Genomic DNA, 14084 nt, shown 5'->3' with positions numbered 1-14084 from the left:
GTTCATCCAAGCCAGGAACAAATAGGCAACATGGAGACTGCTTTGGGAAGAAGTTTACAGTTTATTGAAGAAGCAGAAAGATAGTCCTTGCAGGAAGGAGCAAAGGAGAGGAAAGAGAGAGAGCACATGGGCAGTAGATTTTTTTTATACCCTCTTTAGCTTTGTTTGGAATAGTTTCCTGTACCTGTGGCATGAACCTTGAGGCTGCTTCTGTGTGTTTGTCTAGGCCAGTGGTTCTCAACCTTTTTATACGGCGACCCCGGTCATAAGCAGGCGGCACGCATGTGTGGCGGCGCCCCCTGCGTGCCGCGCATGCACAGTATCGCCCCTGCGCGGCGCGCATGTGCAGCGCCGCCCCCATGCGCCGCTCCTGCGCAGCACGCATGCACAGCGCCACCCCCTGCGTGGCACACATGCGCGGTGGCGCCCCCATGCGCCGGCTGACAAAAAAAATGGCAGATCGCGTTGTTTGGCGGCCCCAATGGTCGTTCGACCCCAAATGGGGTCTCGACCCACAGGTTGAGAACCACCCACAGGTTGAGAACCGCTGGTCTAGGCCTTGAAATCTGTGGTTTAATCCTATTATCATATCCTGCTTCCCAGGTGATGGGGCTAATGACTCCTAGAGTTTGGGTGGGGTATGCAGATCTTCTCTTTGTCTTCTTGATTACTCTGGCTCCAACTGTCTGATGGTTTTACATCTGCATTTGTATGGGGCTAAAGTCTTGCTTGGGGCAGATAGATTTGGGGCCAGGTTTGGTTTTTAAAAGTCCTTTTCGGGAAAAATATATTTTTCTGCCCTTTTTTAATATTTTCTTCTCTGAGCTAACTTCCCTCAAATGACAAAGCTGGCTTCTTCTGTACTGAACTCACTGAGGCTGCACCTGCTGAATTCGCGCCACCTTCCAACGTTTATAGACGTAACGTCTCTATCGAGAGTGCTCGGAAAATTGGCAATCCGAGTAAGCCCAAACTACTCCAGGTGGCTGCAGAGATGGGTGTGGGAGCGGAAAGAAAACAACCTTTTATCTCAGCCGCCTTAATTGTGCAAATGGCCATCGCCTCAGAGCCTTGAGCTGTTGCCAGCCAAACCGACCTTTTCCCGTTTGGCACAAAAAACCGCCAGGGAGGGAAGGAACCTGCTCGCTCTGCCTCTCAGCGTCCCCAACTTGTTTTCGCGGGTTCCAGCGACACGAACCGCGAGAGCGCCAGCAACCCTCCCCTGTCCCTTCCCAGCTCCAGCCCTGCTCGCGAGTTTTCGCTGGCTGAAGCGAACACAACCTCTGGTGTCGGCGGGAGCTGCGAGCGAGCACCAAGCAGCGCTGGGGCTACGTCAGTAGGGGCGCGCGGTTTAGACTCCAACTCTTTAAAAACGGCGTGTAAGCTGAGATGCTCCCATAGAGAGCCGCGCGCCAGGAGTCGTTTGGGCTACGGCAGCGGGCGGCCTTCCAGCGCAGTCACCCACAGCTGGGCTGGCACGCGCGTGATCCGACAGCACTCGCTCTCAAGTTAGGCTTGTCCCGAAAAGCTTCAGACCCACCGTCTTTGCCCTCTCCCCCCTCCCGTGTCGGCACGCGCTCCGGCTAGTTAGCTAGTTGGAGGGGGGGGGAATGTCAAAAGCTCCTTCCACTTCTAGAAAAGCAATTTTGCAATCGTCGCTGTTTGCCCCCGCGCTGCTTTGGCACCATGGACGCAGCCACGGTTGCCGCCGTCCCTGCCCGCATGTTGCTTTTCCTCAGCTTGTTCGGATTGCCGTCCGGACTGGGAACGCGCCAAAGAAGCTGCCCGGCCTTCTGTCACTGTGAGCTAGACGGGATGCTTCTGCGGGTGGACTGTGCCGACCTGGGCCTCGCAGATGTGCCCGCCAACCTCAGCGTCTTCACCTCTTATCTGTAAGTACAGAATAACAGAGTTGGAAGGGACCTTGGAGATCTTCTAGTCCAACCCTCTGCTCAGGCAGGAAACTTATACTATTCCAGACAAATGGCTGACAGTCTCTTTTTAAAAGTCTCCAGTGATGGAGCACCCACAACTTCTGAAGGCAAGGTGTTCCACTGATGAATTGTTTTCACTGATGGGAAATTTATCCTTGGATCTAGGTTGCTTTTCTCCTTGATTACTTTCCATCCATTGTTTCTTGTCTTGCCTTCTGGTGCTTTGGAAAATAGGTTAACCCTCCTCTTCTTTGTGACAGCCCCTCAAATATTGGAACATTGCTATCATGTCACCCCTAATTCTTCTTTTCACTAGACTAGACAAACACAATTCCTAAACACAATTCCTGCAACCGGTTCTTCATATGTTTAACTCCAGCCCCCTAATCATCTTTGTTACTCTTTTCTGCACTCTTTCCAGAGTTTCTACATCTTTTTTATAATATAGTAACCATATTATAAAATATGGTATGATTGGCTCAGAAGGGAGCAAGGAGGGGGATAATTATTTTTTGAAGCCAAGAAAAGGGACAGATGCTTTCCCTCATATAGTGCCTTCGGATGTCCTGGATTACATCCCTCCATCATCCCATTAAGGTGGAATGGATATGCTGGTTGTGAAGGATGGAGAAGCAACAGTTGCTGGAATTTGGGATAGAAACTTCATAGTGAACTAAATTTATCACCCAGCAAAACTAATCAGCACAGCACAAGTTATAGCTAGTTCACTAAGCAGCATCCCTCCACTGTCTCATCTGGTACTTTTTGATCATATCATCCATGGCTTGTTGCAGTGAGCGTTAGCAAAAGCAGACAAGGAGGGAGGGGAATAGGCATAAAATATATCTATTTCTTTGCATCTGGTATAAACTGACTCTAGTTTGTAGGCCATTTCTCACAGACTTGCTTCACTGAGAATATTTTTAAAATGTGGAATTTGGGGCCATTTTATAAAAGCAAAGACATTCCATCTTGTGAGAAGAGTTGGAATGAGGAAGCAGTTCTATAGGTATCTTATTTTGTATGCCCATTCTGCAGATGCAAAGATAACATATACTGTCAAAAAGTGAGAAATTAAGGAGCTGTGTATATAGAGTTAATTTCACAAACAGTTAAAACTCTATGCAGCAGAACCATGTATGGAAGTACCAGATATGATCCAAGGGATTTTCTGCTACAGATTGTGTAGTAACGATGTATAGAAAGTATTAAGAATCTGGATATCTATGATTCCATCAAATCCCTGAACTCTGATCTATAACACTCAGTGAGACAATCTCAGACTAAATAATTAAAGAAGAAATTTACTTAATTTGGGTTATGATTTTTTTTATATTCAGAACTGATATTGCTGAAGGATCGTGGAGGGAATGGTGTTCTGAAGCCTGGTTAAATATATATTCTAAATCTATATTAAAATTTCTCTAATTTGCTTGGCAGTGCCAAAATCCATGTCAGTGGCAAGAAAGATCAGAAACAGCTGGTTAAATGAGGGGTTTCGTTGTTTTATACAGCAACTGTAATTGAACCTATAATACTTTAATTTTGTGCTGTTGACGCTAATATTAAACTGGCCATATGACAAGGCTGCTATTTTGTCTAAGTTTGTTTCTTATGTTTTCAAACACACCATCATGTTAAAAATGTCCACGTGGGAAGCATTTTTATGCAAAAACTAACTTGCAACTTATTATGTTATATGATTTAATTGGTTTTGTACTTTTAGTGAGAAACTGCTACCAGCAATATTATCTTAATATATGTACCTAGATAATCCTTCTGTATTCATTGTATTGTGCAAACAAATTTGAGAGCTTAATGTCTGGACATTTAGGTGGTAGCATATAATACTTTTTTTAAAAAAAGAATTGAAATAAGCTTCATTGAAAGAGAATTTCTTGCCTCAGGTCTATGTAATGTATTACTTTCCCCCCAAAAATGGTCATCTGTTTATCAAAAATGGGATAAAAGCCATTTGCAGACTTTACTGAGATGTTAAATTACATATAAAGTCTTCTTTTTATAAATAACCAACATATTTTATTTATAGCAATTTTCTCCAGCTTTGTGTCCTCTGGTGTGAAATTACTTCCAACTTTTATGGAGAGTGCCAGTTTGAGAAAGCCTAATATATAAAGTATGTAAAAAATAACCAGTTTTATAAACATGATTACACCTGCTGGATATTATCTTTACTAGGCCTTCCAAGTTAAGTATTTGAATGACATTATTTAATCTTTAACTAATCTTGAATGATAGAAAAGGTTTTTATAAAAGAGAATAAATGCTCCTGAAGTATGAATGGATAAGGAAAAAAAATCAGGAATGAAGCCTTTTTTGATCTACTATATAGAATCTATTAAGTGTATGAATAAACTCATGATCAAAAAAATATTTTAGAAAAAATGAAGATTGAAGTAACAAGATATAAAATTTACTTATTTGTGAACTACAGAGCATTTTACTAATTGAGTGGGTTTCACATTTTTGCATCAGTTATGAATCCTCTTCACTGAAGTTGTGACTGCGGTTTTACAGTTTGCAACATTATCTGGGACAAAGTACCCTTAAACTAGTGAAGTTTACTCCTTAGTAAAGATGCAAGAGATTATAGTTATCTTCCCTCTTCAATCTCCTTGTAAAATACAATCATTTAATGGAATTCATTATGAGTAACATGTTTTGAAAGCTCATGAAATCTTTCCCAAGCATATACTAAAAACTCATATATGATTTTGAATATATCTTTTTTTATTTGCTTGGCAACTGTACTGAAGTGGTTTGCTATTGCCTTTCAAGATGCTTTTCAACTTCCCACTCTACCCATAATCCTGGTGTTCCTTGATCCAAGTAGTAAAGAGGCTTAATCAGTTTAGCTCCTAAAATTAGCTATCTGCTCGTAGTTTATTTATTTGTCATCATCTTTTCCTGTTTTTCCCCCTTTTTACTTCCTAGCCTTATATGGAGTAAAATTAATAATAAGGAACATCAGATGGATTGTATTTGTTAATACTGTGAAATTCAGCAGGGTAGTTCATCTCTAAAATCAATGGCCTCAAGATTCACTTTATCTAACTCTGAATAATGAATTCCAATCTTCCCCGATAGAGATGTGGGATATATTCTGTTAGAAACTTCTGTTAGAAGATAGTGTTACATTTTATGATCATTATATTCTTGAGACTCCTTCAAGAGCATGCAGATAAATGAAAACTGATCTTCCAACCATAAGGGGGTGCTGCAACTCTACCTTGAGAATTTTAACCCATTGACTTTTAAGCTAGTCAATGTGATTATATTACAAAAAATATACCTCATAACTAAAATCTGTTGATATATTTTAAAATCATATGAGTAATTAAGAAATTTGCCTTTTCTTTCAACTAAATTTACAAGACATTTTATTTTATTCCCATCAGAGTGGGACTGTTACTAATTATTAAGGCACCAGGCTAGAAACCAGGCTGTGAGTTCTAATCCTGCTTTACCCATGAAAGCCAATTAGGTGACTTTGGGTCAGTCATTCTCAGCCCACAATGTCGGGCTTAGGTGACAAGCTGGTCGATCAATTTCTGTTGCAAGTAAATGGATCAACGAAAAAATGGAAATGGAAAAATGTTGACCCTTCACTTGAGAGAAAACACTAGGAAAAAGAAGAAGACTGTTACGATGCTATATAGTGTAGTACGTTATGCATACTACTATATTACTACAGTATATTAGATATTATATACTATATTATATATTTTGACTTCTGTCCATTTTCTATACCAATTTTGACATTCATTTGAAACATTGTTAGGCATAGCAGTGTTTTGGAGATTGAAGTTCCTTCATTCAAAATGGATTTTTTGTGTGTGTGTTTAAAATACTTTTTGTTTTCTTTATCTTTTTGGAGGCATTTATACTCTCTTGAATTAATCATATTTAATGTATGATAATAAATTATTATAAATCTACCATAAGCAAAATTTTAAAATTCTAGAAATAGGTGGGGATATGCCACTTTAGTTATTAATCTACTGATGTCTTATATGCAAGTATGTTTAAGAACTCTTCATTTGTTTTTACACTGAGAAAAGTATTTTTCAGTTGTACCAATATCCTGTACCTAAGACAACTTACTTATTAATGTATACCTTGATTTGTCTTAACTGCAGACATTAACATTAACATCAGATCATACTTAGGACTACTGAATCATTCTGTTTATAAAGGTTTCTGCATTATGAAAATGAATATATGAAATTGCTGAGACAGTAGAAAATAAAATCATCTTTAAATGATATTTCAGTGTTCATATGTCTGAAACCATAAAAAATAATGTTGATTCTAAATTGTTACTAGCACAAGTAAGGATTTCCCATGATGTCTAAAATAAATCACTGTATCATTTATGGTTAAGTGCTATGTTTCTGTGTTATGAATACAAGATGATATTAATAAGGATTATTTAATTATCTGCCTTTTCTGTCACGATTTCCAACATGGCATGTGTGAAGAATTGTGGTTGTCTCATTTATATTACTAAACTGGGATATGTATTCAGAATATATCCAGCATTTAAGTTTGTTAATAGTGGATTATCCAGATTATTGTCTGATTTCCTGAGAGTTTCTGGGCTACAATCAGAGCACACTGACTTCTGATTTATATTAATAGGACTGCAGTTTCTGAAGATTTGTGACATATTATATAGCATGTAAATATATTCAAACTTAAGCAGTTTTTATATGTTCTTGGGTTTGTTTTGTTTGTTATTATGAGATCAAGAGGAAGTAAAAAGTTCATAGACGATTTGCTAGAAGATTTGTTTCTCTTATATTTGCAAATAATAGGTAATATAAAAACCATTTTTATTTTTATAGATAAATGTTAAGAAATATGATGGTTTCCCATTCACTTTACACTTAAGAGCACATGTGGGATATTCACCCATGTTTATACAATGGGATTCAACATGATGTGATTAAACTGGTCACCTTTGTTTATAGTTACTGATATTATTTCCCTTGTTTATACATAACACTAAGCCATATTTCATTTGGTTTTGACTTAGTGATAGTCCATACCTAGAGGGGAAAAGGGTGGTGTGGTTTTACAACAAATCAGAATTTGTTGTAGCCAAATAAGTCAAGATTATTTCTAAGATTCATCCTGTTTGTTTTTTATTTATTCAGCAAGCCTGAAGAAAAATAAAATCCTGACTTAGCATTATGTATGAGCCCAGTGAATATTTTGTCAGCCCTGATCTGGTTCACATATAACACACTTAGATCCTTACTCACAGATCTTTCCTTATATCTTGAAACAATATTAAGATTTTACCTGCAATGGAGTGGGGAAAGGTGCTTCCAATTAAGTAAAAATACTTCATCTTAAGCTGCACATAATATAATATTTGCTGAACTAGATTTCTTTGTCAGAAGCATTCCCAGACTTCTTTGTTCTCTGCTCTTGGCAAATTGATTGATTGACTGATTGAGTGGTTTATCATATCTCTTAACCACCCATCTCCTTCAGAGGGGCTCTAATTAAATAAGCCACCTCCTTAAGATGGAGAAGTTTAGATTTATAGAAATCTAAAATATCTGCTATGATGCCATTGATGAAGATAGAAGGATGGATGGGTGAATAGAAGACAGATAGATGGATATATTGGATTGAATAGAAACAAAGCTTTTATAAAACAACAAAGTACATTTTAATTTCACTCTTCCCTTTTAAAATAGAGAGAGAAACTGCTATGTTTCGGGATCGGTGAGGCATTAACGAGACAATTGGTGCAAACAACAACCTGTTTATTAAGTTAACACAGAAGCAGCACTAACTGCCGCTTAACCTCTATTTATACAGATCACTGCTCGGCGGCGGCCAATAGAATTAAAGCAGTGTTTCCCACTTAAACACAAGCTAACTAGTATGTAGACAGACAGTCTGGAGTTTAAGCAGACGCAGCTGTTGACTGTTTCCAACAGTTTCCAAGTAATTCACATCAATACATAATACCCCTCCCCCCTAGATAATTCATAATGACAAGTATTGAACATAGTCCTGTAAATACTTTGGTGGCTTTCTCGACTGTTCCGAACGTCTTGGCACTTCTGAAGGCCCCCGGTCTACTAGCTCACCTGCCAGGCAGGATAGACCGGGACTTTGGGACCCATTCGCTATGGGTAGACCTGAGTCTCTGTGGCTGGTTTATCTGGATAGACCCGAGCCAGTGTCCATTGGTGGAACAGTTTCCACTGGGCTGGAAATCAGAGCCGACTGCCGGATTCGCTCAATGGGTGCAGTCTCTACGTTTGGGGCCAACTCGCTTTTCGCTAGTGCCCTGTCCCCTCTTCTGGGATTCTCACCAGCGCTCGAAAACTCGGATGCACGGCTGCTGTCGTGCTGCCTCTGGATTTGACTTTCGCAAGAGTCATGAGCCAGCGGTTGGTTCACTAGCCTCCTGCGGAGTTGGTTGATGTGCCGATGTAGCATGTGATCATCTTCCAGGGCCACTTGATAAGAAAGTGGCTCTGACACCTTACCAACCACAGCTACCACCCACAGTGCCCCTTGACCGTAGTTTCATGCCCAAACCGGGTCACCATCTTGCAAGCTCTGTGGTGGCTTTGGCTGTGCTGATTCCAAGGCAACTTGGTCTGGATGCAGACGATCCAGCTTAGTGATTAAACGATAGCCCCATCTTAATTCTGCTGGGCCTGCCCGTGGAAGTGCTTTCGAAAGCCAATAGGAATTGCTGCTGAGCATGCCAAACACCCAACTGGCAAACTTTGCACATGCAAGTTGTCTGCAGCGAAGGCGAATTGGCAGGAACTTAGCACCCCTACCTGCTACCCAACTACATCTCCTAGTTAGTTCCGAAGATACCGTGCTGTGGGAACCGCGGGGTCCTCTCTACATGGGGCTGCACAGGATGGGCGGCGGTGCTGGCAGGGCGGCTGCAGGCGGGGTGTGTCAATGGCGGGCTACCCCCCAGGGCCGGAGCTGGCACAGCTGGTGCTTTGGGAGCTGCAGGGCCCACTCTACATGGCAGAGCAGCGGTGCTGGCAGGGCGGCTGCGGGCGGGGGCGTGGCAGGCGATTGACCAGTTTTTACAATATTTTTTTCTTCAATTTATTTGTGTCCTCCTTTAAATTGTAAAAAAGTTGGTCACCTTAAATTACTATAACAACAGCAGCAAAATATTGTTTTGTTTTATTAAGTTTTATTTGTAAATATAATACATTTATCAATATCCCCATCATCACTACTGTGCTATTGCATTGCATATGTATCACAAATTAAAAATGCTAATACAGAGTTAATCCTTATTCATTAATAACAAGGAATTTGCAAGCTTAATTTATAACAAAAGGAAAAGCAGAAGAATCATGACTCACCCAGAGTAGCTGCTGAATTTGATAAGCAAATCTGCAATCTATGTTTCCCCCACGGAACATTACAGAATTAGGTGCTTGAATCAGCAGCCCCTGCAGGATCAGGTCTAGCTGCACCATTCTCATACCATTTTCATGGTCTAACTAGCTTTTCATTCACCACTGCAAATGCTCCTGATGAATAAGGGAAGTAGCGTTGAGAAAAAAAAATACCACAAATGCAACAATTACATAATCACTGAGCTGTGATTAGCATAAATAAAGTTAGCCTGATTACACTCTATATTCAGATGCCTCAAAGATCTTTGAGCTTCATATCAGCTTATTTATTAGTTTAATTTTGCATTCTGCCCAAATGTTGTCTATAGTTTCTATTCTTATATTATTAACTATCAGTACTTCTTTAATATCTGTGCTTACTAGATATAGTTATAGGCTTTTTACTGAGCAAAATAGTATAAATACAATCAAATGATGCATTAAGTTTTGTTTTCTGAAACTTCACTGTGAATTCAGTACAAATGTTTCTGATATAAATAAAATTAAACTGTATTGTTTGTTTATAGTCCAAATAACTTAGTAGACTGTCTTGGAAATTCATTTAACTCATTAGATTTAAATCTACAACCAAGGTTTCTCTGGCTAGCAGGATTAATGTATTGGCATGAGTGGGACAGCCAAGAGTAAACTTTTTCAGTGCTAAAGATTTTTTCCCCTTCTTCTTCTTAATAAAGTTTGATGGTGGATTAAAGAAAATAACTTCATGCTGATATCTTTGAATATGGAATATACAATAATTATATTAAACTTGAAATGTAACAATACTTAAAATATGAGCATCAGTCTACATAAGACCTTTTAATATTTTATTGGGAACAAAACTATAATTGTCTATCCGTTGTTCTGAATACCATTATTTTAAATGCCATGTATTTTAATAATTTAAATATGAATATGAATAAAGTAAATATGAATAAGAGGAACATGTAAAATAATTCTGACCAGCGTCTTTTAATAAGGCAAATAAGTTAATGTAACCAGTAAAGTAAACCATTATTACATTTTAACCCATTCAGATAGCTTTCAAAATCAATTTTAAAGATGGGAAAAATGCATACAAAGACAGAATTGAGAACACAGCAACAGACAGTAAGTGCCACCTGTGCAAAAAAGCTGAAGAAACAGTAGACCACCTACTGCAAGATTGCACAGACTGATTACAAGCAGTGACATGATAAAGTAGCAACTATGGTGCATTGCAAGATCTGCAAGAAATATAATTTGCCTGCAAGCAAGAATTGGTAGGATTATAAAATAGAGAAAGAAAATGAAGAAGTTAAATTGCTCTGGGACTTTAGAATTCAAACAGAGAGGCACCTGCCATATAACACCCTGGACTTAACAATTGTCGATAAGAAAGACAAAAAAATCTGGATAGTTGATGTGCCAGTGCCTGGAGGCAGCAGAATAGAAGAGAAAGAACTGGAGAAGATACAAAATACAAAGACCTACAAATAGAAATAGAACAAATGTGACAAAGGCAAGTAAGGGTAGTACCAATAGTAATAGATGCCTTGGGTGCAATCCCAAAACAACTGGAGCACCACTTGAGCACAATTGGCATTGACAAATTTGCCATGTCAATTGCAAAAGGAACAGCTTCCATCCTGCAATGATATCTGTAACACCATCAAAAACATCCACATCTGCCTATCCCAGTTCTTTGGTAAGGACTTGATAGGTAGACAAAAATGTCAAACCCGGTATGATCATCTGGCTGATTATGCAATGACCATCATCAGCAACATCAATAACAACAACAATAATAATAAGATATGGATGACTTGAAGAAAAAATGATATACTCATGATTGACAAATGTCATTTAAATTTCAAAACCATCAATAACCCACTGAATATTTAAAAGGAAACCTTTCCCCAGTGTACAAAGGGCAGCTCTGAAATATCTCATTTATTGTTCCCCTTCCTTCCTTTTTTTCCCACCCTGACAATTTCATCCATATCCATCAATAGCTTCATTTCATATTTGAAACACTAAAATGATATGATTTGAAAAAGGGAGAGTAAGTTCCCTTTTAAATCCATTTGTGTATAACTGATTATGCCAATCCACTCTTGTGTAACAATGAGAACTGAGTGGAATAGTTGCTAAGAAAAGATTGGTATCCTGGTTAACTTTTGAATAACCTTTTTTGATATAGATTTTTTAATGTAGAAGCTGGAAATGCTAGAATAAATGGACCAATGGACACAATTATACCTGGCTTCTTATTAGCTTTTGGATGTAATTTAGACTGCTACAAATTTACTTATAATCTCAATAGGAACCAGAAAATTAAGTAATTGTTATGTAGTGCAATTGTTAAGCGAGGCATCATATGACCACATTTGATTTTACATCCTTTTTTGCCAGTCATTAAGTAAATCACTATGAGCATTAAAATAGACATCACATGACCACAACTGCTGGCTCCCCATTGCCTTTGCTTGTTAGTCATTAGGAGAGGACTACCTGTAGTTTTAGCGTATGTAGCCCTTTACAACCTACTGCTGGGTTTTCTGCAGGACTAAATCTCAAAAGAGAGTTGGCCCAACAACTTTGATTATGCTAGAAAAAGCACCTAGTTGTCCCTCATTTTGGGGAGGTTGGTGGGGAGGGCAAAGCCTGGAAAGGGCAAAGCTTGGAAGCATTGTTTGTCATTTTGGGCAATGTCCTCTGAAATAGTCTCTTGTTGGGGATCTACTTTTCTCCAACATTATCTGCATTCCAGAAATAAATGGGTTTTTTATTTATTTTTTATTTTTTTAAAAAATATTTTAACTGAGTTTTATAAAGGTAATAAGGGGATAGGGTCAAAAAGGGTAAGACAATGGGAAATATACAAAAAGGTTAGACCAGGGAAAAGGGATAACACAAAAGTGGGATTAATCCCACAAAATAACATCGCTTCAGCAAGTCTACCAGTCCGGGTTTACTCTATTATTAATTACTCTATTATTAAACAACTTTCCATATAATCAGGTAAATAACAAATTAGTCAATAAATCTCATTCATTTCACTACTTAATAATGCTTAATATTAATTAATTATAATCACTTTAAAATAATAATATACTACATATTAATTATAGTTTACCATATTATTTAAGATCACAAATATACAAAGAGGAAGAAGAAGAAGAAGAAGAAGAAGAAGAAGAAGAAGAAGAAGAAGAAGAACGAAGAAGAAGAAGAAGAAGAAGAAGAAGAAGAAGAAGAAGAAGAAGAAGAAGAAGAAGAAGAAGAAGAAGAAGAAGAAGAAGAAGAAGAAGAAGAAGAAGAAGAAATAAGAAAAAGTTCATACAAATAATCATGGAATATAAATACAAATTATCAATTATCTCTTTAAATTTCATAACCTTTTTTTGCTCTAGCATGTTTCTAACCAATAATAAAAATTTCCCCATGTTTTAAAGTAAATTGTGTCTTCTTTCTCTTTCATTTCTAAAGTCAGTCTATCCATTTCTGCACATTTGAGTATTTTTATTATTATAGCCTGGTCAGATGGTAAATTTTCATTTTTCCAAAATTGGGCAAATATTATTCTTGTGGCTATCAGCACATGCAATATTAAATACTCATTCTTTTTTCCATAATTCAAACCTAATATTCCTAACAAACAGAGTTCTGGTTTAAATTCTATCTGTATTTTAATCATCTCTTCTAGCCACATATGGATCTTAAACCAAATTTTTTTAACATTAGGACATATCCACCAGAGATGGTAATAAGTGCCTGGTTGTTGTTTACATTTCCAACACATATTTAATACATTTTTAAACATTTTCTCTAATTTAACTGATGTCATGTGCCATCTATAAAACATTTTATATAAGTTTTCCTTATATGCAGCGGCTTTAGTAAATTTAATATTTCAGTCCCATAGTTTTTGCCAATCTTCTAAATCTATAGAATAACCAAAATTCTTTGCCCACACTATCATTGTGTCAACGCTGCTAATATTGAATATTCTTGCTTTGACAAAATATGCAGAACTGTCTAACTATTTTTAGAGTTAATTCAGATGACAGAGAAAAGGGAGGGGAAATAACAAAAGCCAGAGAAAAGGAACGGAAGTGAATCTCTGCCCTCTGGGCTAATTGGAAGATGTGACTTGTGACTGCAAGATAAGGGAGGGTTTTAGCAAGAAAAGTAGATGCCAGCAAGAGGAATTCAGATTCTGGCATAAACCTCCGTTATGCCTGTGCCGACATTTTGTAACAATAAATGACTTTTAGGAAAATCAATGCCTGGAAGTTCTTTGAAGTGTTTCATTAGTCGGAACCATGACACATTGTTTCTTTCACTTGTTCTTCTTCCATCTTCCAGTTTAGCAGGAATTTATAAAGTTTCTTAATCAGATTTTCATCTGTTTTCAAAAGTATTTTATCTAGTGATATCTGTTCTTTGTAAAATCCCATTACTTTTACATCTTTTTCATATCTTGTTTGAATTTGCAAGTATGACCACCATGTTAAATCAATGCCAGTTTGTTGAAGTTCTTGCCTATCTTTAAGTTTTCCTTCTTTATCTAAAATGTCTTTATAGGCCACAAGTTTGTCATAGTTAATTAAATTTGGATACGCAAATGCTTCCATTGTGGAAAGCCACTCAGGTATTTTCATATACATTTTCTTTTTAAGTATCTCCCACTCTGAAAGTAATACATTCCTTATGGCATGAGTTTGGAAGTATTTATGTA

The 14084-nt window shown here is 37.7% G+C and overlaps 1 protein-coding gene across 1 annotated transcript in view; it reads left to right on the top strand.

Moving 5' to 3' along the window:
* Positions 1-1008: 1008 nt before the first annotated feature.
* Positions 1009-14084, top strand: part of LGR5 (leucine rich repeat containing G protein-coupled receptor 5) — a 94155-nt gene continuing 81079 nt past the window's right edge. The window contains exon 1 of the mRNA XM_039344472.1: positions 1009-1892. Within this exon, the coding sequence (XP_039200406.1) occupies positions 1687-1892 (206 nt within the window). The 5' untranslated portion in view covers positions 1009-1686. The remainder of the gene's footprint in view (positions 1893-14084) is intronic.

Source organism: Crotalus tigris, unplaced genomic scaffold (genome assembly GCF_016545835.1).
Source record: "Crotalus tigris isolate CLP2741 ecotype Arizona unplaced genomic scaffold, ASM1654583v1 scf7180000017916.3911339, whole genome shotgun sequence".
Taxonomy (NCBI): domain Eukaryota; kingdom Metazoa; phylum Chordata; class Lepidosauria; order Squamata; family Viperidae; genus Crotalus; species Crotalus tigris.
This window is presented reverse-complemented; position numbering and strand designations above follow the sequence as displayed.